The following is a 27,091-nucleotide window of genomic DNA, read 5'->3' as shown; positions in this document are numbered from 1 at the left end:
GACTATGATATTAAAAGACAAATAAGCACATGCTTTGGTATTAATTGCATATAATCGTAGCACCAACAAATTAACTGAAAAATGATGTTAATACTTTGGCAATGAAGTAATCGTTTTGGTATCAAAGTCACATTAACAATGTTTAAAAACTGGAAATAAAACAGGGAATTGAAATGAAAACAGACTAAACACTACTGTGGCTGTACTCATAGCTAACGGTGATGAATCTGACTGCAGAAACCAAGCCATGTATTTAGTGTAATGGTGCAGTCAAATTCATATGGTACTCAGCACCCAGTGGACTGTAGAATTGGCCGTGGATTTCAGAAGGCCCCCCCCGTGATACATTTGGCCCTTACTAGATTATAATTCACACATAGCAATAGCAGATATGTGCCGTGGTAATCTAAGGGGTCTCATTGTCACCCAAAGATGTTCTAGGTGGTCCGGAACACCAGTACAGGTTCGGGGATATGATGGAACACAGTCTTTGATACACAATGCAACACCTCCACTACGACAGGTGGCTTGGCATTTAGAAAACAAAATGTAACCATCAATACTCAGTAATTCCGCAGGCTTGGGGGAGCAAACCGAAGTTTCTGAAGTTGCAGCCACATCTACATGATATTTTATCAGCCTGGAACTCATGAATGTTGTTCATAAGAGATCTAGGGGTTTACATCAAAAAGTTGGCAACATAGTATGGCTGGATGGTCTATTATTCACTGCCTTAAGCCTTATTTGTTTGTGATTTGTCCCCAGAATTCCTAGGTCCAAAACGTTGCTTCTATGAAACTGCACTTTACACGTATATTTTATGCTACCTGTCTTACGTTGCACGTCTCTGCTCTGTCCCACACACCCAACACCTTAGTATGCTTGATAGAGCTGGCTAATAGTATTTCTGAGTCTGATTCTTAAAATGTTGAGAATTCAAGAATTTCCTGGTTGGATTTTCCAAATAAGCAGGTCCAAATATTAACGAATGATCGTTGGTTATACAGTGTTTACATTTCTATATTTTTATGCAGACAGACTTGGACATTTCAAGCAAAAACATAAGTACTTAATGTTGCGAACACAGCGTTACCACCTCTGTCAACATGTTGGATTAATGATATATACAAACATTCTTTGTTGTGGACAATAATCAACAGAAACTGTCAAAAGAACAATGCCAGCTGTAGACGTAAAACATTTTGCACTTCCAGAGGGAATACATGTTGTTCGATTGACAGACTACAGGTAAAACAATAATACATTCAAAAACCAGAGGCTCGTACTACAAACACTGAAATGCTAGGCATCCTTCACCAATTACCACTTATCATCATTCTACGCTCCTTCAATTAAAAAACATCTGGCTCCCTTACAGTGTAATCCGGTCTCCCAACACACTCAAAGCGATTAAAATCCCACTTTGATTTAACAAGCCTCCCGTCTTCAGTTACATCCCCAAATCAATAAGGGTAATACTTTTAAAAACACACACACGCACATTTACAGTATATATCTCAGAATGTTGGAGTTAAGGCATTATGGATTAAAAACAGTCAAATCTTTCGATTAAAAAGAAATGTAAACCGTGCTGAAGCTGGATGCAATTACATTCATTTACATTCCTAAAAACAATAATAGCATACAGAGATATAATAGTTACATAATTTAGCATATAGAGGGATATTGTGTATGAGGGGGATACACCACATTTCATGCATTCCGTATCCAGGAGAGTTCCGGAATTCTGGCGGCTCACTCCTTCTTCTTGTGCCCTTTGAACGCATCCATGAAGTGGAAGGCGCCGAGGTAATCGCCCAACAGGACTCCCAGCTTCGTGGGCATCAGGCTGCGGAACAGAAACATCAGCGTGAACCTCACGTCATTGTTCACCAAAACTACAACTACAACTACAAAGAAACATTTATGTGAACAGAAATCAAATACAATCTGATAATAAATAAAAAACAACTAAATGAAAACTATAAATGTTGCTTCCAAAACACAGGAAAAAAAAGCTCGTCGTCTCAACATGGATGCTGAATAAACATCAGATAACTATAATTATTGCCAGGTGACTTTTTCTGTCTGACCGGGGTCTCCTAACATTTCCCTTCATTGCAGGACAACCCATCTTGGATCTTTGACCCTCTTGGATTTGCTTTTATGGGTGACTTTCAAATGAGATGACCCGATTGGTTGATTAAGGATCTGTGATGACCTGATTCGCAGGTTAGCGTGAATACGTGTTTGATCACCAGACGGAACCACGAATTGTACATCATGCTAAAACGCTGTTGAGAGATGCTGTGATGTAATGGTTCATGGGGAAGCCACCATTGACCACCAGGGGGCAGTCAGCACAATGCGGGCCAACACCAACTGTAACCCATAGCTTGAAACTTGCACTAGAGAGAACCCTCTAAGAACCCTGGGATTGGAACCAACAACCTTCTGATGACGGACACAGCATCCTAACCTAATAAAACAAACACCGTCTCCTAGTGGAAGATGACTACATTGAAGGGACTATTCCCTTCCCACTGACCCTTCTATACATTTGAATATATCCATATATTTTCCCCTTTTCTGTGATGGATTGGCACCCCATCCTGGGTTATTCCCTGCCTTATTCCCGTAGCTTCCGGGAAAAGCTCCAGACCACGGTGATGCTGCATAGGAAAAGTAGATACAGAAAATGCATTGCCCCCTATCTCCTTAATGAACCTCGCCTCGCAAGGGGTATCTACCTGCATCCTTGTCTCTATGATCTCTTTGCCCACCACAACGTGCCTGCATGTTATAAAATATACCCATTTGGGAAGCAATATGAACCTCAATTGTATGGTGTGAAAAATAAACCGATTTATGTGGTTCAAGATCTCCCCTGGCAGAGACACCTACATGCACTGTAATATAATTGGGGCTGTGGCTGTGTGATCAGAAGGTTGTCGGTTCAAATCCCATAATCAGCTAAGTGATGTCACCATTGGGTCCTTCAGTCTGCTAAATAAATGTAAATGTGATTAAAATTAATAAATCATCCAGTTCTCAGGGGGTCTGGAACCTACACCAGGAAGCACAAGGTAAAAGGCAGGGACACTATGAATGGGAATTATGAATGGGAGTCTCCAAGCCAATAAACCAGGATGTTTTGTTGTTGGACTGCGAGTGGGAACAGGAGTATAATGGAGAACACCTATGAGACTCGGGAAAGAGGATTAGAACCCCACACAGACAGGTGGAGGAGGGACTGAATCCGCCATCCCTGGAGGACTGAGGATTTCTCCCTGATCCTCCCCATTCATGTGATTAAAATGCAAATAAGAACTGGATAAGGTATAATTATAGTGCCATTTTCCAGACTAAACCACTCAAACTTGAATTAATACATCTCGAGTGTGTTGTGAATTAACATCTCCTCAAGAAACATATCACAATAACCCAAAAATCCACCTTCCATCAGCTGACAAAGTACATTGCTAACACTCTAGCATCTCAGCAAATGCGGCGTCGTTCCACAGCTCAAAAGACTATTTCTTTCCCTTTAAGAGGGTGATGTGTGCTTTGTGAAGAGACAATAAAATCTATAAAGCACGGATCCACAGATGCGCAAGCTTAGAAAGATAAATAAAAGACCAGAATAACCAGCACAAAGGAGCATTTTTTCTACTCTTTTCTGTCCCCTCATTCATAGTAGAGAGAAGCTCAGGTTCTGTGTGGCCTCAGGCATCAACAGACCCGTGGCAACGAAGAGGAAGACTTGTCTAACAAAACGCTGAATGCCAGGACCGCAAGAACATTCAGTCAATGCTCACAGGATACTTGTAGTACAAGAAAAATACTTAATAATAAGTGACAGCCTCCCAAAGTAACAGCAATGTTCATACAACAAATTATCCACCCACCCATCCTCCGTAACCATGGTTATTATATCACATTTATTTTGCAGGTACTTTTAGCTAAAGTGAAATATAATTGTTAGAGACAGTCCCTGGGGCAATTGGGGTTAAGGGCCATGCTCACGGGCCCAACAGTGACATCATTCTGCCGACCACGGGATTTGAACTGACAACCTTTCGATCATAGGCACAGCACCTTATCCTGAGTAACAGGGGAAGCAGAGGGAACGAGACAGGGGTACACCCTGGATGCCAGTTTATTGCAAGACACGGCAAATGATTTAAAGACCAAAATCCAAAAGCAAGGGCAGAGTGTCTTTGTCAAGATGACCCAGGCTTGTAGCACCACAAGGTGAAAATCTAATGACTTTAACCCCTGCAGCTGAACAAACTTAGCTTTCTGAGAATGCTAAATGTCTTGGAAATGTCTCCCTATTCTTTTTTGTTCTTTGGGGATTTGCACTCTCTCTCTCATTCTGTTGCTTTGTAATTATCTCTCTGTCTCTCTCTCTCCCTCTCGGTCACTCTTCCCGTCTCTCTCTCTCTCATTCTCTGGCTTTGTCATTATCTCTCCATCTCCCTCTCTCTATATCATTCTCTCTCTCTCTCTCTCTCTCTCTCTCTCTCTCTGTCATTTTCTCTCTATGACATTCTTCCCATCTCTCTCTCTCTTTGAGATGGTGTGAAACCTCCACAATCCCCAGACAGACATGCTCACACCTTTGACACACTCTTCAGCCAACGCACCGCTTCCCTGTGCCCCTTTTAAATTGCGTCACTCTAAATCACAGCGTTTTATGCCTGACTAAATACCCATCACCCAGAATACTCAAATGATCTTTCTGTATCCACCACTCTAATGTTAGGATTATGTTTTTGTACTCTTATGCATCCTATGTCAATAAATTTCTAATTTTTCTGATTTCCCAAACACCGTCATGGAGGATAATGTGAGTTTTTAAATTCGACATGAGCGCTGTATCAGTCATTAAAAAACATAGAACAAATTTTGGATCACCCTGCTGTCGTCACGGTGAAAGAGGGATGCTGGTTTCATACAAAGAAAGAGGGGTGAGAGGGAGGTCAGGAGGATGGACATGTCAAGTGGAGAAATAAACGACAAATTACAAAACGGCTCATTTAAACATGGCACTGCGATGAAAACCCAGGCTAGGCTAACTGAACAGCAACCTCGAAAGTTCCTACAAAACAGTCACAATTCTCTTACAAGGCTTGATAACTACAAGCAAACACCACTAACGATATAAAAAAACCAATATATTCATTTAAAAATGCACTTGCAGTGCGTCTTTCCACATGTGCCGTAACACTTTAGCCAGGGATGCTAATACGCTCAGCTTTCCCTCCAGTTTTAGCTTGGCTGGGCCTTTTTGACCAATCACATATCGAAAATTGCACCCAATCAAATATATTCAATTAGACCAAAATGCCTGACTGACATCATTGAGATAATCCTTTTAGGTAGACACTGTACTGCCTGACATCATTGAGGTAGCCCTTTTAGGTAGACACTGTACTGCCTGACATCATTGAGGTAACCCTTTTAGGTAGACACTGTACTGCCTGACATCATTGAGGTAACCCTTTTAGCTAGACACTGTACTGCCTGACATCATTGAGGTAACCCTTTTAGGTAGACACTGTACTGCCTGACATCATTGAGGTAACCCTTTTAGGTAGACACTGTACTGCCTGACATCATTGAGGTAACCCTTTTAGGTAGACACTGTACTGCCTGACATCATTGAGGTAACCCTTTTAGGTAGACACTGTACTGCCTGACATCATTGAGGTAACCCTTTTAGGTAGACACTGTACTGCCTGACATCATTGAGGTAACCCTTTTAGGTAGACACTGTACTGCCTGACATCATTGAGATAATCCTTTTAGGTAGACACTGTACTGCCTGACATCATTGAGGTAACCCTTTTAGGTAGACACTGTACTGCCTGACATCACTGAGGTAACCCTTTTAGGTAGACACTGTACTGCCTGACATCATTGAGATAATCCTTTTAGGTAGACACTGTACTGCCTGACATCATTGAGGTAGCCCTTTTAGGTAGACACTGTACTGCCTGACATCATTGAGGTAACCCTTTTAGGTAGACACTGTACTGCCTGACATCATTGAGGTAACCCTTTTAGGTAGACACTGTACTGCCTGACATCATTGAGGTAACCCTTTTAGGTAGACACTGTACTGCCTGACATCATTGAGGTAACCCTTTTAGGTAGACACTGTACTGCCTGACATCACTGAGGTAACCCTTTTAGGTAGACACTGTACTGCCTGACATCACTGAGGTAACCCTTTTAGGTAGACACTGTACTGCCTGACATCATTGAGATAATCCTTTTAGGTAGACACTGTACTGCCTGACATCATTGAGGTAACCCTTTTAGGTAGACACTGTACTGCCTGACATCATTGAGGTAACCCTTTTAGGTAGACACTGTACTGCCTGACATCATTGAGGTAACCCTTTTAGGTAGACACTGTACTGCCTGACATCATTGAGGTAACCCTTTTAGGTAGACACTGTACTGCCTGACATCATTGAGATAATCCTTTTAGGTAGACACTGTACTGCCTGACATCATTGAGGTAACCCTTTTAGGTAGACACTGTACTGCCTGACATCATTGAGGTAGCCCTTTTAGGTAGACACTGTACTGCCTGACATCATTGAGGTAACCCTTTTAGGTAGACACTGTACTGCCTGACATCATTGAGATAATCCTTTTAGGTAGACACTGTACTGCCTGACATCATTGAGGTAACCCTTTTAGGTAGACACTGTACTGCCTGACATCATTGAGGTAACCCTTTTAGGTAGACACTGTACTGCCTGACATCATTGAGGTAACCCTTTTAGGTAGACACTGTACTGCCTGACATCATTGAGGTAACCCTTTTAGGTAGACACTGTACTGCCTGACATCATTGAGGTAGCCCTTTTAGGTAGACACTGTACTGCCTGACATCATTGAGGTAGCCCTTTTAGGTAGACACTGTACTGCCTGACATCATTGAGGTAGCCCTTTTAGGTAGACACTGTACTGCCTGACATACAGGGCACCAGTGACCTCCTCCTTCCGGCCTCCCAACAAATAATTAACTCTCCTAATCCATAAATTCCTGGCAGTGAGGAATTCCAGACTTTCCAGAGGAATGCACGCTTTATGGGAGGTATGAGCCTGCATTGCCAGCTGCATTTCACACGTTCCCTCCGAGTGTCTGGACCCAAACAAAACGTAATCACAGTTTAATCCTCCACAGCGTTGCGGTATCGGCCGTGAACGTCTCGTCGCATTTCTCGTCCTTCTCCACCTCTGCATCCACCGCCGGGCCAGGTGCTGCCCGTTGGACGACGGGTCAGTCAAACCTCCGCTGCAGTCAGACTATATCAATGCAACGTGCTGGACAGCCAATAGGAAAACAAAATTTAAAAAAAAAAGATTTTTAAAATCACCTGGTCTCATGCTGAAATAAAACACAAGGAATATATAGATTTATTTAGCGGAAGCTATTGTCCAAAATGAAGTAGTAGTAAGGGTAAGAGAGCAGGGTCAGGTGCTCCTTGGAACATTTAGGGTTAAGGGCCTTGCTCAAGGGCCCAATGGCCACATAATGACCCTGCCGGCTGCAGGATTTCAACCCCACAATCCACAGATCGCTAATCCCCTGAGATAATGGCTGCAATAAATTCCAGTGCGTAAGAGTCTGTGTCAGCTCTATAGTAGCACACAAAATCACTAGACATCCCGGGTTCCATAAGCCCCCAGACTGACATCAGAACATCTTTATCCATTGGATGGGTTATTGATCCTCACCTAGTTACATTCCAAATAAGGACAAGTTTCAGTAACGTGTAATTAACTGACGGATAGACCGACGTTGTGCGAGTTAATTGTAAAAGACAGCTCATTTTCTTCAAAACAGATTTACACACAATAGATAACAGATTATTAGGAGGACAATTCCAGCATTATGGATGTGACATTTAGAGTCACACTGGTGGGGAAAAAAAAACATGCCTCAGAGCATGAAAAAGCTTAGTATCAATGAGTCAATTTGCATATATTTTCATGTAACCTCTTGGGCTGAATATAGACAAATGCTCAAAGTTCATACACTAATTTACATGTTAGAAATACATGGCTTTTTATCAGCATTATGGGTGTGACCTTTGCATGAAAATGCCCATTGACAGCGGCCAATGAACATGAGTACGATACACTTTCAAATGTTGCAGTGTTTCCTGTGGATGAAGAGGTTTGGCGTGGGGGCAATGTGATGGGGAGGAGGTGGTACTACTGGAAAAATGCAGGACATCAAATGTTGTACGTGTTTTTTTAAATTACTGTTTAGTGACGGCATGTTCCCTCTCTGTCTCTGGAGGTAAACAAGCAATAATTATGTAGGCTAGTTATTTTTCAGTGACAGTTAGAACTACGTTGTTTTAGCGGTTGTTAAATTAAGTCCTCAACAGTTTGCCTGTCTCCAGTGCCTCACTCAACAATGTAACGACAGCCTAACTGCACTGCACAGAGCCTAACTGTACGTGAGTCAGTCAAATTTAGTGGGTTTGTTGTGGGAAGTGAGTAACGGGTGTTGTGTACTTCCAACTGATATTAATGTCGAGCACAATAATGTTATGGTTGTGCATTCACACATGAAAGAAAGTTACAGTAAACGTTACAGTATGTTACTAGGTCACCAGGGGATAGATGAACTGGTAGACTTTTCCGGTAGTGCTCCCATTCCCACACGACGACATAACGGCAAAACTGCAATATTTAGAGAGGTTTCAGTGTGGATGTCTGTCTGAATGGGGCTATAAAAGACCCCACCTAGCTAAATACCTGCTTTGTTTACCCACCTCGTCTGTTAAGTTAATTTTGTTACAGCTTTATAAAAGGGTCTGCTAAGTGACAATGTAATATAGCCTGTTAGTGCCGTTAACCAGCTGAATCCTGTAATACGTGCACAGAGGGCAGAGGTGGGAATTGGGCTCCCAGGGAGAGTCATCATGGCATTGTGGCAGCAAAGATCCCGGCATGGCGGGTCGCCACAGAGAAATCTTACCAGCGGAAACGCTGTATTGCTTGCATTTTGTAAGTTCAGTTTGGACCATTTGTAATAGTGTATGTGCTGGTGCATGACTCTAGGTAAATCCTAAAGTGGATTAGGATACTGTGCCCTATTCAGAAGGTTGTTGGTTCTATTCCCCGATTTTGCAAAGTGATGTCACTGTTGGGCCCTTGAGCCAGGCCCTCAGTCCCCAGTTGCTCTAGGGATTGGCTCACATTGGTTTCTCAATTGTACGTCGCTTTGGATAAAAGTGACTGATAAAGAAACAGGAGAAGATGTAAAATAAAATGTTAAAATGAAAATATTGACTTACTTTTTCAAAGCCATCATGAAGTACAAACTCCTGGGCAAGTAGAGGTGCACCTGCTCGGTCAGTATGGCATTGACAATCTTCTTCGCTACGTAGTTCGGATCCAGAATTGGCAGCACCCGAGGCCACCTGCAGGTCACAAGCAGAACTGCGTCGGAGACAGCGCTGATGTTTTAATGACGACAGGCACTCCACAAGACCCTACTGGTTGTGTGGCTGTCATGACAAAAGTGTGCCTTTGAGGAAGCTTTTAGTCATTTTATACCAGACCCACCCCCTCCCCCTCATCTAATTCATACTCCTCCCACACTCCTCAAGGTCTACAATCTCTTACCCCCTACATCAGGGTTATTCAACTCACGGTCCTCGAGGTCCGAGTACTGCTGGTTTTCCAGCCTTCCTTTACCTGTCAGTCAGGTGTGAATCCTCTGACCAATCAGAATCAGTAATTATTAAACAACTACCTGGGAGAACTGAAAACATGGCCTGGATTTGGAAGCGAGGTCCAGAGTTGAAGAACCCTGCCCTACATTCTCTCCCTACCTCTACACGAACATCTTTATTAAAAGTCCACCTTCATGTGTCTCAGTACAATCAGTCTGAGGTTGCCCTTCTCTTTTTTTATACCTACTGTGTGGCGCTGCTTCAATTTCGGTGCAATTTGTTGCAAATTTGATCAGTTCCAGAACTCAGCTATCAAATACTTTTTGAGTTATCGGACTGATGAGAATGTGTCTGCAGCAGTGACAAACTGGTCCCCATCTGGAAAATACAATGACAACCAGGAACTCATCTAAAGGCAAAGAAACTCATCACATGCCATTAATTGGTGTGGAAGTAAAATTGGACATTGGTAGGCCTGGGAGGGGAGGCATAGTGCGTCTGTTATGTCTTAGGCCTTAGGAAAGAAGAGATTGTTTTGAGTACTGTGTGACCTCGCTTCATGATAGCTGCCTGCAGTTAGTTCCGCAGACCCTGTAGAGAGGTCGGACCTTGGAGAGACGAACAGCGGAGTAAGGGGGGGGTGGAGGAACCACCTGCAGGAAGAGATTCGAAGCTGCCCTAACTAGTGCACAAAGAGTTGTAGTTATAAAGTAGCCGCAGTAGGCCATACGCAATCTGTTATGCGGTACTACAAGTGTTTAAGTAATTGTTACGACAATCATATTAATTATATGTTAACCTTGTATTTGCAGTGATTCAATGACAATACGTCAATCATTAATTAAAGGACAACCAAATATTCACAGTGATTAAATGTCATATAATCAATATCTATATTCATATCTCATGTTCTCGTAAATTGAGCAAAATGGGTGGATTTCACCTTGCTGCCAAGGTGAACCAATAGAGCGAGAGAATTGTGTTTGTTTTACGTTTGAGCCTGGTTTGTTAGTGTTTTGTGACCAATCAGGACTAAGATGTTTATCGAGTGGGTGCTCTGTGTGCTCGTGGTACCTGGTGCCAGAGTGTGACGGGAGCGCTTCGCTCGATTGCTTGAATAAAAGAGATAACTTTGCTCACCAACTGAGAGGTCCGGAGTTTTATCCTAAGTGGCTTCACTGGTTGTTACTGGTTGTTATACGACTGGATTTATAATTTTTCTACCATATTGGTATCACTTTATGGTAAACAGATGCAAAATGAGTGCAAACACATATGTACGCATTCATTCCACTAGAATCAACTAGAATCATTTATTTGCTATCCAGATACTCCATGATGCTTTTGGCCATATGTTGCTGCTTCCATGTTAGCGCCAGAAATTCTGGGTAGGCAGGAATTTGTTGGTTAGCTTAGCAGAGAGGCCCGCGGGAGCTTTGTAATCCCGAACTCGTGACCTTAGCTAGCTGCTTGTCGACTCCGCGGCCTTCAGAGTCGCAAGACAGGCCGTCGGTCGGGTCGCCCCCCGCTGTGGATTCTATATAATAATTCACATGGTTGACATTCCTCAGACAATAAACTATTTAAACTCTCAACAACTCACAGAAAACCCAAAACACAGAGTCAGAAAACAATCAAATTAATAACAACAACAAAATAGGGGAACCTGTTGTTCCAAAGCAAAACCAGTGAGCTAGTTTCAACTTTTCGGTTCAACTTTCAAGTTTCATTTTTCACATTCACAAACATGCACCACACACCTGAGTAGCGAGAAGCTTCTCCCACCGGCCTCCTGGGGCCTGTATCACAAAGCTGGATTTCTTGCTTAGCTGGATTAATTTAATAGCGGATATTATAATGGATTTAAGGTAGCCCAGTTTCAATGGCCTTTATCTTCATTCACTTACATTAAGCCCAGCCTACCTTAAATCCAACAAGTTATCTCCCCAAGCAAGAAATCCAGCTTCATGTTACAGGCCCCTGGATCGTGCTCAAAGGTAAAGAATCGGTAATATTTAAAAAATAAATTAAGATAAATAAAATGAAAATTACAATAAAATTAAGATATAGAACAAAATAGGACAATAAAATGTAAAGCAGTAATTGGGCTTGAGCGAAAACTAATTTCTCATATTGTCTAGACATTGCACCGTGGCAAACAGATTAGGACAGTAATTTTTAAATCAGTGGTATTCTGGTATTTTGAAATCTAGGGAATAAAATTCATGGGGGTGAGAGTATACCATATCACTGTAATATAAATATCTGTAAGATGTACGGTGTGACGTTAGGACTGGCCGGGTCTCTGCTTACTTGGTGTCACAGCCGTCAAACATGCCGGTGTTGATGAAGAAGGGGCACACGATGGTGGTCTTTACGCCGCTCTTGCCTGTGGCCAGCAGCTCCAAGGCCACAGACTCAGCAAAACCCACAGCCGCGAACTTACTGGCACAGTAATCTGTGGGGGGGGGGGGGGGATTAGGGGTGAGGCCGCAGGAATCCCATTACGTGAAGGAAACGCTCATGGTCTCTCGTGGTTACGGTCGCCGGGTTACAGGGTAAATTAAATCGGATACATTAACAGTATTTCAGAAATTAGATTTGGAAAGCTAATTACTCTCTAATTTTAACCATATTGGCTTTATTACAGCTATTTGATTTAAAGGTCAATGCAAACAAGCTCCTAATAGCTATTAGACCATTGCATTAATAATACCAACAGTTAGCTATGGATATTGTGGAATTGTGTGTAGAATTTATGGAACTGCATTAAATCAGTTTCAGCAGAAACGCTGAAGTATTAAATACTTCAAACATTTCCACAGCAGAACTCTGCAAAGGCATAAGTTCTTCAATTTTGGGGCAGAATGTACCAAAAAATATCAGAAACGTTAGACATTATATATATTTTTTTCAAATCTGCAGTGTCAAACAAGCGCAAAAACTTTAATTCATATTATCAGTTCTGATACCATTATCAAGTGTTCCTGACCAAATATTTTGTCTTGTTTACTGGATGTTTTCCATAACCATCAACCTGGAGCCTAGAATCTGGTAGAATTCATCCCTGGTAGCATAAGGAACACCTTGGATGGAACACGGTAAGGAATACACATGGAATCGAACAAAATGAGCAATTCAGAGACATCAGTTGACCTAAGCATATTTGGACCAGGAGAGGAATTCATAGTAATCCTGAATGATATGATGCTACGATGCCACGTCGAAAACCCGTATCAAAGCAGCCGCGCATGGCGATGCTATTCAGACCTCTGCAGCCGCCCGCGCATGGCGACGCTATTCAGACCTCTGCAGCCGCGCATGGCGATGCTATTCAGACCCCTGCAGCCGCGCATGGCGACGCTATTCAGACCCCTGCAGCCGCGCATGGCGACGCTATTCAGACCCCTGCAGCCGCGCATGGCGACGCTATTTAGACCTCTGCAGCCGCGCATGGCGATGCTATTCAGACCTCTGCAGCCGCGCATGGCGATGCTATTCAGACCTCTGCTCTTACACCGTAGCACAAATGCTGACAACTAGCTTGCTCTCCAGGCTTTTGAAACATTTCCCTGAATCTTTATAAGAAATACATCATCTGAATCACAGCACAGGAAGTCAAATCTTGAAGCCCCAACTCAAAACCTATTACAAAAAATGATGTAAATAATATCTAAGGCAATATCATCTAAAATAAAGTGCAAAAGTCTAATAAAGTTAAACAAGGTCAGATCTATAAATATTCATTCTTTCAACTCATACATGAAAAGAAATGGTTTCATATAGCTTCCTACCATAGAGTTAAGAAGGCATTAAGTTGATCGAAGGTGCCTCGCTACCCAGAGACAGCATGGAGATTGAGTATGTTTAGTCTTAGCTGCTCGCTAATTACCCCCATCAGAAATACCCTACGGCAGGGCAGCTTTTACGCCGCATATTGAGAAAAATCAGCCTGCTTAGCTGAGGTCTATATTGGATACAATCACCGATGTGGATTCTGATAATCCTGTCTGACATCAGCAGACCACCATGCATATACCGATAGAACTAGCTGTCCTTTGGCTGTCGGTGTACAAAAGCAAAGGCGTCTCAGCTGTGTGGGGCAGTCTTCACCCCCCGGACTGTTTGAAAGCCATGAGTGGCTGATCGCCTGGCGAGGGGAATCCTCCACTGCACTTTCAAATAGACAACAAATCACCAGAAATGTGAATCATAGCAGCACGTCAGTTGCCCTCTGGTCCCACACGAGCACAGTCAGGAAGCGAGAGCATCAAATACTGATGTCGAGAAAATCAAATAGCAAAACACAGCCAAATAAACAGACTCCCTTCCGATTAAACCGCATGTTATCTTTTTCTGGTTGGCCACTGTTTGTCTGGGACCTTTCAAGTGTTGGAAAGAAAATCTGTGTCTCGTCAGTGTACAGGTTGAAACTGAACACGTGTGATGATTAAAAGGCATCCCATCCAGGGTGTTTCCCACCTTGTTTGCTGTGCTTGGCAAATTCACCATGACTGGACAAACGATAAAGGACGATGGGCAGATGCTTAAAAGGGACAGTTCCTGACGGAGAACAGCACATTTTCTTACCATTAGCAGAATGGTGCAATGGTGCTTCAAGTGCTCTCAGAGAGTCGGTTCGGGGTAACGGTTTCTCATGGATGGGGATATTTAAGAGGCCCAGAGCAGAGGAGCTGCCGTTTTATCGCAGTTTTACTGCATCCTTCAAGTGGACAAGCATGGTGCCAAACGGCAAATGGAAGCAAAGTCAATTAAAAATAGGGCTGCAAGATATCACATCGCGATTATATGCTGCATGCATAACAATCACCAGGGCTTTAGATGACAGCAGTAAACATTTGCCCAGATGCCGGCTTTTTCAGTTCAGTTCAGTTCACTTTATTTTTCTGTCCAAAAAGGGCAATTTGTGTGCAGCAGAAATATACTACATAAAACATATAATATTCCACACAGACCACACATGAAAACAACTTCTACTAGGTTTTTTGGTACTATTCAAATGTTTACATAGCCTACAACTTGGCAAGAAGATTACTAGTACTAGGGATGGTCCAATCCACATTTTCTCAGTTCAAATCCGATACCGATACATGACTGCCAATTCTAGAGCTCTTTTTACTTAAATATTTGAATAAAATAAAAAAAGTATAATATATAAATATTTATATATTATTATTTTTAAAACTAGTAAATGCAAATGAAAAAAGTATCCCAAAAAATCTTCCATTAGGCCACTAGAAACATACATAACGTATCTCATTTGTGCATTATTTAGCGTTTTTATTTTCTGGCCTGTTCCAGTATTGTTTTCATGATCCACTCCGACGTATACAGTACATGGTCTACACCACGGGTGCCCAATAGGTCGATCGCGATCTACTGGTCGATCGCAAAGGTAGTGTGGGTTAGGGCTGGGCATTTAATTGAAAAGTAATCGAAATCGACATTCAGAACCTATAATCGATCAAATTTTTCCAGGTCGATTATTTCGATTACTTTCCCTTTAAAAACACTACCGCGTGTGGAGTCACGTGACCCCGCTCCGTTACGTTACGTTATTCCGCCGATATGTCGAGCATGGAGAGCTTAAACACAGACAACTGAGCAAGAAGAGCAGCTTGTACCAAAGAAAAACGCAGTCTCCGTCATTTGGACACATTTTGGATTCAGTAAGGATGACAATGAACAAAATGAAGTCAGATGTAGACACTGTAGAAAAACAGTTTTGGACGCCCAAAGGTAACACCACCAATTTGTTTCAACACTTGAAGCACAATCACGTTACTGAATATGAACAGTGCATGGCTCAAAAAAAACAAAAAGAGACTGACAAGCGCCCAGCAACAAGTGCCTCCGCAAAGCAGATGTCGATAACACAAGCGTTCACAAATGCCACACAGTATGAAAAGCGTTCAAGAAGATGGAAAGAAATAACTGACGCTATTTGTTATTACATCGCAAAGGATATGACTCCCTTGGCTACAGTGGAGTGAAGCGGGTTTAAACACCTCGTTAAAACTCTCGACAGAAGATACACTGTGCCATCGCGATCACATTTTTCTAAAACTGCACTGCACATTAAAATATTTGTTTACAGAACATGCAAGAAATGCACTGTTTAAAATATTAGTTACAGGATATACAAGAGTTATTTTATTTAGAAGAGATACTGCTTATTTTCTACTTTTAATAAGAAAAACATTGAAAATAATTTATTTTGTTTCCAAAAATGCAAGTTATTTATTTTTACTTTTTTTATAAGAACAAAGTTTTTGTTCGTTTTAGGCAATGTGTGCTTTAATTTCAGTTGTTCAACATTGATGTTCAATAAATAATCATAGATAGTAGATTAGCCCTAGGAATCGCCCAGCCCTAGTGTGGGTAGATCGTATGGCATAAAAAATATAGGATGGATGACGCACCAGCTGCTGCAAGCTACCGAGTCGCCTAGTTAACCTCCAATTTATTTCTACTAAACTTAAGGGTATAAAAATGAATGGGGGAGCTGGACCAAGTAAGAAGCCTCTAGCACAGGAGAGGGTCATACGAGCAGCTCATGACAGTTATGGACATACTTTTTGTTACACTTTTGTATTTGTCTGGAGAAGACTTGATTCAAAATAAAAATTATTCACCATGTTAATCTACATCCATCCAAAGTTTTTATTTTTACCTTATTGCACTTTATTTTGCTTGATTTATGGGACATACTTGACTACACTAGACTTTGTTTACAGTTCCAAATAAAATATGATAAAATGCTAATTATATTTGCCTTTTTTAATCCATTGAAATGTAAAGGATTGTGTGAAATTTCATCATTTCGACTATTATCCCCAGTATTGAGCTGAATCGAATCGTATCGTATCGCATCGTATCATGGGAATTTCTTAGGTATCAAAAAAAAAAAATCGAACCGTTGGCTTAAGGAATCGATACTGTATCGTATCGTGAGGAAAGCTGTGATTTACACCCCTATAAAATGCCCCACAATTTTTCTCCCACTGGATGGATGGAAACAGCATCACTTACACCTCACTGTGATAGCAGCCCCCATTTATCACAAGCTGTAGTGAATGTGCAAAACAGCCCAAGACAGTGACTCCCAAATCATCCCTTGCTTTTTCATATTACTCCCAACTGGGCAAGACGTGCACTTTGTTTAGTGGGATTTTCCACGAAACGCTACTTCTGCCTCTCAAAACATTGTTTTTACAAAGACTGCAAATTGCTGTGCCACCACCAACATCTCTCTCTCCAAGTCATTCCTTCTGAAGCACAAGTCCACCTACAGTATCTTCTCTTTCCAAAGATGTTGAGTCTGCTGATCCATCCCTTTCTTCACTGCCACTTCACTGCTTATCGCTTCCATGATTTACCAAAAGAGTATTATGTGGCATGCTCTGCTAACCAAATTTCATAAGCATAAGGATACGTCGAATTTCTACAGATTATTAACTTTTGGGTACCATAATACACATCCCATTGCATAATTTTAGATGTACTACTAATCTGCTTAACAACTTGTGGGCGCAAGTAAACGTGCGTACAATACCGAAAAGCCAGCATCCGGGCAAATGTTTACCCGTCACCTTAAGCCCTGGTAATTACTGTGCATGCGTCATAAAACCATGACTACATCACCAGTAAGGAAAAACACACGTGACACAACCTAACCGATTTGCACTTTACGAGTTGGTTGTCCTGCATTTCTTTTTACCACGCGCTACACAAGGAGGTAAAGACTGTACATTTAAATACATATCTCAGTGTTCAAGGCCTGACAAAACAGCACGAGGTGTGGATCACACCCATACCTGCCAATCCGTTGACACCAATCAGTCCTGCAGAGCTGGCAATGCTGACCAGGTGTCCGTGGTTATTGGCTACCATCGCAGGAAGGAAAGCCTTATAGGTCTAAAAAAACAAAACAAAACACACATACGACTGTTTCGAACTGGCGGCTCTATGGGTATAATTTTAAAGCAGCTTAACTTATTAACAGTACTGTCTCATCCTATATCTCCTATCAAAATTATATATATATTTTTTTTATTTATTTTACCAACCAGCCTCCTCTTCATTAACTTGCCTCGTGTCTGGATCTGTCTCCATGCTGTTGCAGCATGCAGGACATGCGAGTGAGGGGGAGGGGCGGGTTGTGTTCGGAGGGGGGAGAGGGGCTGGGCAGGGTGCAGTTGTGTGAGAGACAGACAGGGAGAGGAGAAATAGGCGAACTGGCGGCTCTATGGGTATAATTTTAAAGCAGCTTAACTTATAGCAATATAAACAGTACGGTCTCATCCTATATCTCCTATCAATATATATCAATATGTCTTAAAAATTCGGTACATCGCCCAGCCCTACATCATATATGGTGACTTATAATTTATTAATCCCAAAGGAAACTGCAGGTTTACAGTAGTACCACAATGTATGTAGAAAGACATTTACACAGTAATAAACAGTAACAATAAATGACAATAAACAGCAACAGTGCAAAGAACATCAGAGAAGGTACTGCACGGAATTCCATCTCAGAAATAAATGCACTGTATCCCACAGTTTTTAAGTAGACTAACTGTATTGCACTGAGTGATACATCCAGTGGCTTGTGAAATGAATGGATGAATGAAGGAATGTTCTGTGAATATGCCAAAACAATTCTGGTCCATTCAGGCAGTTGGTCATCCCAGTTTCCCACAGGGTGACTCATTGTAGATTCTGATGAATGAAGCTAGGAATGACCTTATATAGCGCTCCTTGGAGCAGTGCAACTGTCTCAGTCTGTCGCTGAAAGTGCACCTCTGTACATCCAAGGCTACATGATCTATAACATTTTTATAATACAAACCATGGCAATTCAAAAACCACCAGCATAAGCATTAATGTTTTTAGCTCTGCAGTGCCGCGCTCTCAGTACAGAGGGTCGGCGGGGAGAACGTACCCAGAAATGAGCCATGGTGTTCACTTCAACAGTTTTTATGATGAGGTTGTCTGGAGCATCCATGAATTTCTTGCCTGTCACAATCCCAGCGTTGTTTATAAGGATAGAAACATCACCGACTTCTCTTTTCACCTAAAATGAAATAATTATCCTGTTAGCCCAGCACAATCACACCAATTGCACCTACAAAATCATGGCTGCACAGATAAAATATCAGATTGTGAACAAACATGATGTGTAAAATTGGTTTTGGCTGCTCACCAAGGTTACTATTGTTAATGAAAACTAAAACTATGAGAAAACATTGTGGTAAATGGAAACAAAACAAGATACAACAATTAAATTTAAAACTACAAGTAAACAAAAATGATCAACATTGCTTCCAAAAACTAAATGAAATAAATTATAAACAAACAAATACTTTCCATTATGCTATTTAGCTAAAATAATGGTGTGTTTATTTTTTCTCCATGATGGAAATCATTCAAGGAAACATAATCCAGTGCATTATCTTGAGATGGCGCCATGCTTTGGTCCTCTGTTGTGCAATTAACTTGAGCCATAAAAATAGCCAACAGTACTGTGTCGTTACATTTTTTAGTAGGTCACTAAGTCCTAGCCATTACAATGGCTACTGGCTGATATCTTTAAAATAAAAACGAATAGATCACACTGAAATCTAAAACTAAACTGGATTTTAAATGATAACTGAAAATAAAATAAATAGAACTAAATTAAAAACATCAAAATGATAACACAGCCACTAAGTTCAAGCCATTCCTTCTGAAGCACAACAAACAGTCTAAATACCAATAAGACAGAAGAGAGCAACAACTGAGAGTAACAGAAAACTGCTGGCAACACTGTCAAATTTTCAGCACCGATAACAATCACGTGGTGAATCATTCTAACATTAGCCATGTGGTATAGCATGCTAACAGTAACCTTGTGGTAAAGCATGTTAGCAGTAGTCATTTGGTTAGGCATGCTAGCAGTAGCCATGTGGTGAGGCATGCGAAAATTCACCATGTGCTTAGGTATGTTAGCATTAGCCTTGTGGTGAGGCATGCTAAAATTCACCATGTGCTTAGGTATGTTAGCATTAGCCTTGTGGTGAGGCATGCTAAAATTCACCATGTGCTTAGGTATGTTAGCATTAGCCTTGTGGTGAGGCATGCTAAAATTCACCATGTGCTTAGGTATGTTAGCATTAGCCTTGTGGTGAGGCATGCTAGCAGTAGCCTTGTGGTGAGGCATGTTAGCAGTAGCCATGTGGTGAGGCATGCTAAAATTCACCATGTGCTTAGGTATGTTTGCATAAGCCTTGTGGTGAGGCATGCTAACATTAAGTACTTCCAATTCCAATATGCTAATCATTGCAAAGAACTCTGTAAACTGACATGATTCAAAATAACTTACGAGCAGTTTAAATGCTGAAAAAAAAAACAGCACCAAGGTCACAGACGTACAACGCAAACAAATGACTACTTACACTAAAGACCTTAAATTTACTCCTAACAAAAAAAAATAAGAAATCTGGAATACCCTGTTTTATGGAGCATGTTTCCAGGTGTGTTTTTGTGTTATTTTCTGTTTTGGTTTATGACTGTTTTCACTCACAACCAGATAAAACATGACTGCACTTACTTCCTTAAACCCTGAAAACAGTCCCCTCATCCTCTAAACTGCTCCTAATCGTTTAGCTCTATTTCAGTTCAGCTGCTGATTTAGCCAAAGGCTACTGGTGTATCAGGTTACAAACAAGGATCTTGTATCTGTGCCAAAGGCAAAGTTGGATCTTTCTTCTTCACCTTGTGGATTATGCAAACACTGTACAGGCATTAGCTGTGTACCTTTGGTGTCACATGATACAAATGGAGGATAAATCGCTGCTCTGTTCTGCCATGTCAGTTCCGAGCTGGGTAAGCTTGGCATGTCACATGGATGGTGCTGTCTAATCAGTTATGCCTGGGAACGGCCCATCCATGCATAAGACAGATCCACAGGTACACCTGTAAGAAATCTAACCCCATTCACTCTGATGTCTGTCTTGTCTACACAACGCGTGCCCGCAATTAGAGAGAAACAACGGCACAAGGGAAGCTTCGATGGACCTGGACCTCATTCCCAAGGCGACAGTTTTCAAACATTTCACAGACTTGGCAACGGGAGCCAAAAGGTTTGATGTCTCTATTGGTGACAGCGTTTGTTTTTCAGGTATGAAACTTCATCTCTTATAAACAAATCACCCAGCGCATATTTTGGTTGGCCAGTCTGTAAGTCTCACTCTATGTTTACTAACGTTAAAACACAGAATGTAATGTGGGATTTTTCGGAACTTTAGCAAATAATCCAGAATTCACAAACAAATGCTACCAGACGTGTTTCCAGTGCAAGTTTACTGGTGTACCAGCCGATTTTCTGTAGCCTGCAGCAATTCAGAAATTCCCAAAATTACTCCATACAAGTCACACCCTCACATTGCTGCAGGCAACGGCTCTGCATCTGCAAAATAACATCTAATACAGGCCCATTAGAGATGTTAAAACACAGCCACACACTTCTGTATTCATATCCTTGTGGGGACCAGTCATTCATTTCTAAAGACAAAAACCTATGACAACCTTAATCCCTATCCAGCCTTAACTTTAACCATAAGTAACCAGACAAAATATGACTTTAAACATTTTTAGTTTTTCTTTGTACAGTTTTCTAAATTTTATAATAATTATCAAGACATCAAATCTATAAAATAACATATATAGAATTAAACACTGACCAAAAAAGTATTAAACAAAAAAAAAAAGATTGTTGCGGGAGGGCAGCTCTGTGGTTTGGGAATCAGAATGTTGCTGGTTCAAAGCCCTGTACTGGCGGAGTGATCCCACCTTTGGGCCCTTGAGCAAGGCCCTTAATCTTAATTTCTCCAGGGACTGTATGCCAGTTTATGAGGTGGCCTCCTGGGATACTTTTCCTGCTGTCCTGAAGATGATCCCACACGTATGCTGAGGCCTCATTGATCACTTTTCCTTCACTCTCTGGTCAAACTCCTCTAAAACCAATTGTACTGTGTTTCGGTCAGGTGCTCAGGTCATGTGATGCGACACTATCACTCTCCTTTGCAGACAGTTAATTGGCATGTCCAAACTTTTGACTGGTACGGTTTGAAATCTTGCATAGGTCCACTGAAGATATTTGTCTGATTTAATTCAATTCAATTCATTTTTATATAGCGCCTTTCACAACCATCACACATAGGTGTGTTGTGATACACTCCTGCATCATTTGATGATGCAGATGATTTGGAAGCAGCTGATTGGTCATTTTCATTTTGACTAGTTCACTTTATAAACCTATCATAACTATGCTGATTCAATATGGGAGGGGGTAGGGTGATTGGCACAGGTCTTACCTGATCCGACACCCTGTAGACCTCGTCCTTCTCACTACAGTCGCAGATGTATGTGTGCACTCGCTTCGCACCCTTCTCCTTGACCAGCTTGGCCGTTTCTTTGTTACCCTCCTTGTTGATATCCCACAGAACTAGGGTGACCCCCATGCTGGCGAACTGCAGCGCTATGAGCCGTCCGATACCGCTACCGGCACCTGTGATCAATACCGTCTCTCCGGCCACACTCTTCTTCCTCGTCGGGATAAATAATTTAACAAACGCCTCTATGTAGTAATATGGGCCAAGGAATACCAACATCAGGGTCTCCAGGAAGAAGTTCATCGTGAACTCCTGAAAGATCTGCCTGTATTTAAATGAGAAAAGCGCACATGTAATTGAATATATATTTCTTTTTCTCACTGTAACTCTCCACATTTAAATCAAGATTAATCTCAGAAATTAAATGTCGGAGATAAGGATGCATATTGTTCAGCTAAGCGTTTGCCCGCACAAGCCTGAACTGTTCCCGTTTCCATTCAATGCTGCGTTAGTACTGTAGTTCAAAGCAGGTACAATGAGGGAAAACGCCTTTAAAACGTCATGCAAATCACCGTAACAGCCACAAGCCATTGATGGCTTTGGCTCCGCGTCTGTATTTGGAAGGTTTGAAGATACGAATAAAACAGAATACCTTGTTTTTAAAGTGCAGAGATTAACTTACCAACTCAAACTTTTAATCGGGCGTGCGGCGGATGGTGAAGGACGGCTAAGTCATTGCTCTTCGGTACAGCGTATCGCGCACTATGTAAGCGCGACCTTTGCACAGCCCGTAGCTATAAAAAGCACCGTGTTACTATCAAGGCAAAGTTCAGCCCTCTGCGATGAGAAAGAGGAAAAAGGCAGCCGTGACTTTGAGTCTCCTAACGGTGTGGGATGTGCACGCAGGGCGCGGTTTGTTTTAACCCCTTAAAAGCCGACCGGAGCTGGAACGCGGCCCCCGGAGACGGGGCGACTGGGAAGGGCTGTGATCCCGGGCTGGTCGGGGATCCTGACTGCGCCGCCGCCTAAGATCGCCTAAAACATTGTGAGCGAAACACAACTTACACAAGCGATAGATGCAAAGGCAGATAAATCTAAATATATGCATGACTATTTCAAGAAAGTGCGTTTAATTCACGTAACACAGCGGCGTGGTTAACACGCGTATTAAACGTACAAATATTACAGATATATAAGCACATGCAGTATACGCAAAGGAAGATGAAGGGAAGTCCAGACATAGCCATGTCTGTATGTTTTAATCCTCTTTACTGACACAGCAACGTGGTCAGCCTAATAATTCACACTGAATGCATGAATATAAATAATTACAAACACACTCAATCGAGAACAGATGAACGAGACGCCGATGTGATAAATACGTGACTATTTCTCTCTGACAGTTCAGGAGTGTAGGTGTATTAATTCCTATAATTGAATATGAGTTCATATTATAAATTCAAATTGCTTCCTATATTAAGTACGCAGTGTTCAACTCTCACTATGTGACAAAGTAAAAAGTTAAATGATTTCTAAGCGCATTGCAGTGGGAGAGAGGTTATGGGGATGGATCGTTTTATTATTAAATTCTGATACGCTGTGGTTTGCAGATTTTCAATAAAGTGAAAAAGTTTCAGTTATGAGATCCAGTTTCTTTGCCACTTCCATCTTTGTCTCAACCAATGTTTTTTTTTTATTTCATAAAAGTATCAACGATCGGTATAAATATACTTATTTTATCTCTTAGTTTTAAATCGATAATACTCCGTCAGAGCGGATCGAGGCTTAGAGAGAGCAGAAGAGCCAAATGAGGGAGACGGGGGTTTATTGGGAATCATAGGCCAGCGGTAATCGGAGTCGGGGTCACGGTTTCGGCGAAGTCGAAAGTCGAGAAATCGGGGCAGGTGATGATCAGAGGGATACGAGACGGTTAATTGGCAGACAGGTGCAGGCATGGCAGGGCAAGCGAGGACCGGGAGAGACGGGGCTGGAATGCTGGGCACGTTTGGTAGAGGGCAACCATACTTATTTGGCACTGAGTGCGAGGGCGAACAGGATTTTAAGGGAAGAAACCGATGGAATCGCTGATTGAAGCTTAACTTAATTGGTGTGCTGCTCCCTGGGGGCGTGACGCAATGTATGGCACGGCAGAGGGCATAGGCTCCCAGGGGGTGCACGGTGAGAGAGCCTAAGTCATTTATCCAGAAAAATATGTAAAAAATAAAATAAATAGGAAATAATTATGATGAATACATTATCAATAAAATATTATTACACATTCATATGACTAACACAAGCCACATTCAAATATAACTTAAAAATATAATTAAATTTTTGTTGAACTTCATACTAGGTGGCGCAGTGGTTAACACTAACACCTCTAGGACCGGGGTTTGATATATGTGTGTGTGTGTGTGTGTGTGTGCGCGCGCGCGCGTACAGTACGTGAATGACGTGTACCCTTGTAACATCGTCAGGATAAAAGCATTAGAACCCAGCCTGAAAAACAGCCCAGCAGCCACGTGATGCGGTGCTTACACAGGTGTGCTTTAATATCGGTCATCCGGGCTGCCAGCTCTCACGCATCTGGCATGATACTCCCGCGTTCAGACTTTGACGCAAGAAGTCTTACTGCAAATTTATATTATTCCATTATAAACCTAAAATTACCTACATCAAAGGCGTTAGGGCAGTTTGCAAACCCTACAGACAATTTACAAAGTAATTAAACTGTTACATGCATGCAAATGTCTGTACAAGTGTGTGCAGACTAATCTCGAGTGGAAAATCTCACGCCAGCCAGCTGATCAAAGTTGGCATCCCTGGCAACTATGTTGGCATACATATGCAAAACTAGCGCAGACCGACTTAATCCAGGCCGGGTGCAGCAGCGCACTCCGTATATTTTTCAGGTGGGGGAGGGCCTCGCCCTAGGTCACGACTACTTACGTAAAATAAAAACCTTTCCCTTTTTTGTGCACCTTGCGTGCGCCACTCGTCCTGCCCTTAAAGCGGCAGTAAAATAAAACCAGTAGAAGGTAACATACCGTTACACCCTGCGATGGGTTGCCGCCCCTCCTCGGTTGTTCCCCGCCTTGCACCCATAGCTTCGCGCATAGGACCCTGCATAGGACAAACGGGTGTAAAACATGGATGGATGAACTTAATTAATATGTTCAAATAGCGTCTTCATCTTACGTGTAGGGGGTGCAATTTCACCCACTGCACCTCCATTAAAATCTCCTATGGTGGAGGGAACGTTATTATTCTTCGGTATGCTGTTTAAAACTGTTTATATATGGTCGTGGAGACTGCATGAGAATCTCAATTTAAATATCACTTGAGCTGTTTGTTGTTTTTGATATCTCATTTTAGGGAGTTATTGAGCTATATGACATTTTAAAATATGGTTTATTTGAAAAAGCGCTTTTGAAGCACCTCCCCAGTGTGACTTATATAATATCATATAGAAGTGCCGCTGTTCTGACAAAACGTCCTACTTTATCAAAACATCCTACCGTAGTACTAATCGATAACCCTAACCCTAACTCGATGTTACCCTAACCCCCCAAAAACCCCTAAAACCCTTACCTTAACCCTAACCCTAATCCCAAAACGGTGGAACTGCACATGCGCAGAAAGGCTCGATAGCCCGTCTCGATAGGTAGGATGTTTTGTCAGAACACTGCTCTGTGTGTATTCCGTTTGATCTTGCTTGTAGCCCATATGTAAAATCCAGGGCCTAGTTCATCGAACTATTTGGTACTAATTCAACCCAATCGAAATGCAAAAGGATGACGTCACCCCTGTAGCCGACTCGCTCATGTAAGAGTCCCGACGCACATTCTCCTTGCAATGTAGCCTATCCTGTGAGTCAAATCGATTGTTTTTCTTTTCAGAATTTCTATTTCAATATTTTCAAAATATGCATGTGCTTTCCCTAATCATAAACTCAGCAAGGAAAGAAATCTGGCAGGTAAAAAAAAAAAAGTTGAATATCCCCTATGTAAAATATTATGGGATAAATCGAACAATTCACTTAAAAATCTATTTAAAGTACTTTTCTTTCCAAACAGAAAATGATACTTTGTTCATTCCAGGAGGGAAACAGTTTTTTTCACACATCCCACCTTGTTCTTCATGAGGTACAGTGATATATTTACCATGGGGTCAAACGTTATAGGTGGCCTCATTTATGAGTTGATGCTATGTTTTTACATTTTATTTATGTAGCAGATGCTTTTATTTAGAGTTACAATCTATTTTTTTTATTTTTTTACCAAGCAGGATCAGACAATCATTGGAGTAGTTGAGGATTAAGGACCTTGTTCAGGGGCCCAATGCTGACATCACTCTGCCAGCCGTGGGATTTGAACTGGCAACCTTCTGCACCAATAACAGACAGATGGCTGAGCCACTGAGCCACACAGACCAACCCTCACCAAACCCCATTTGCATGTGTTTTTCTCTTCACTTATGACTCTAACACGCATAGTCAGTGATTCATTGCCATCCATTATTCATAATCAACTTGCGACCATAATGGGAGGGAGGTGATCTCCTCAGCAACCCGGGACATTCTGAGTTTCCCCGGGAGTGGATCAGTTCTTCACCCATTGCCCTGCAGCTACATAGTCCTTACCTTCCGTCAGCAGGAGTCCCCGCCCCCGCAAAGCCCACACACGTGGCACATGACTCACCGTGTCTGTTTTACAGCCCTTCTTCTGTGGCGGCCGGCCATGGTGGAAGATCCTCTGCCTTAGTGACCTCTGACCCCCATCGATCATCATAGCTGGTCGGCGTGTCGCAACACTGGATCTTTTGCCAGACGCTGTCCCAAGTTAATTCCTCAGTGGAGCTCGCCAACATTTCCTAATCTGATCCGGAGTGTATAAATGCAGGGGGGGTTATTTATCTGAGACTGCACTGTGGTGGCAGGAAGGGAAGACGCGTGCTGACGGTGAGAATGCTGTGTGT

At 42.0% G+C, this 27,091-nt stretch overlaps 1 protein-coding gene across 1 annotated transcript; it reads right to left on the bottom strand.

Annotated features, from left to right (window-relative positions):
- Positions 1-999: 999 nt before the first annotated feature.
- sdr16c5b (short chain dehydrogenase/reductase family 16C, member 5b) lies at positions 1,000-23,122 on the bottom strand. Its single transcript, XM_023818228.2, has 7 exons — positions 22,797-23,122; positions 22,097-22,439; positions 18,685-18,816; positions 17,555-17,654; positions 12,030-12,174; positions 9,336-9,461; positions 1,000-1,849 (listed from the first exon to the last, which is right to left on the bottom strand). The coding sequence occupies exons 2-7, from the start codon at positions 22,415-22,417 to the stop codon at positions 1,756-1,758; spliced, it is 918 nt and encodes a 305-aa protein (XP_023673996.1). The 5' UTR covers positions 22,418-22,439; positions 22,797-23,122; the 3' UTR covers positions 1,000-1,755.
- Positions 23,123-27,091: the final 3,969 nt, after the last annotated feature.

This window comes from Paramormyrops kingsleyae, chromosome 4, assembly GCF_048594095.1.
Source record: "Paramormyrops kingsleyae isolate MSU_618 chromosome 4, PKINGS_0.4, whole genome shotgun sequence".
Taxonomy (NCBI): domain Eukaryota; kingdom Metazoa; phylum Chordata; class Actinopteri; order Osteoglossiformes; family Mormyridae; genus Paramormyrops; species Paramormyrops kingsleyae.
The sequence above is the reverse complement of the archived record's forward strand: the minus strand, read 5'-3'. Positions and strand labels throughout refer to the sequence as shown.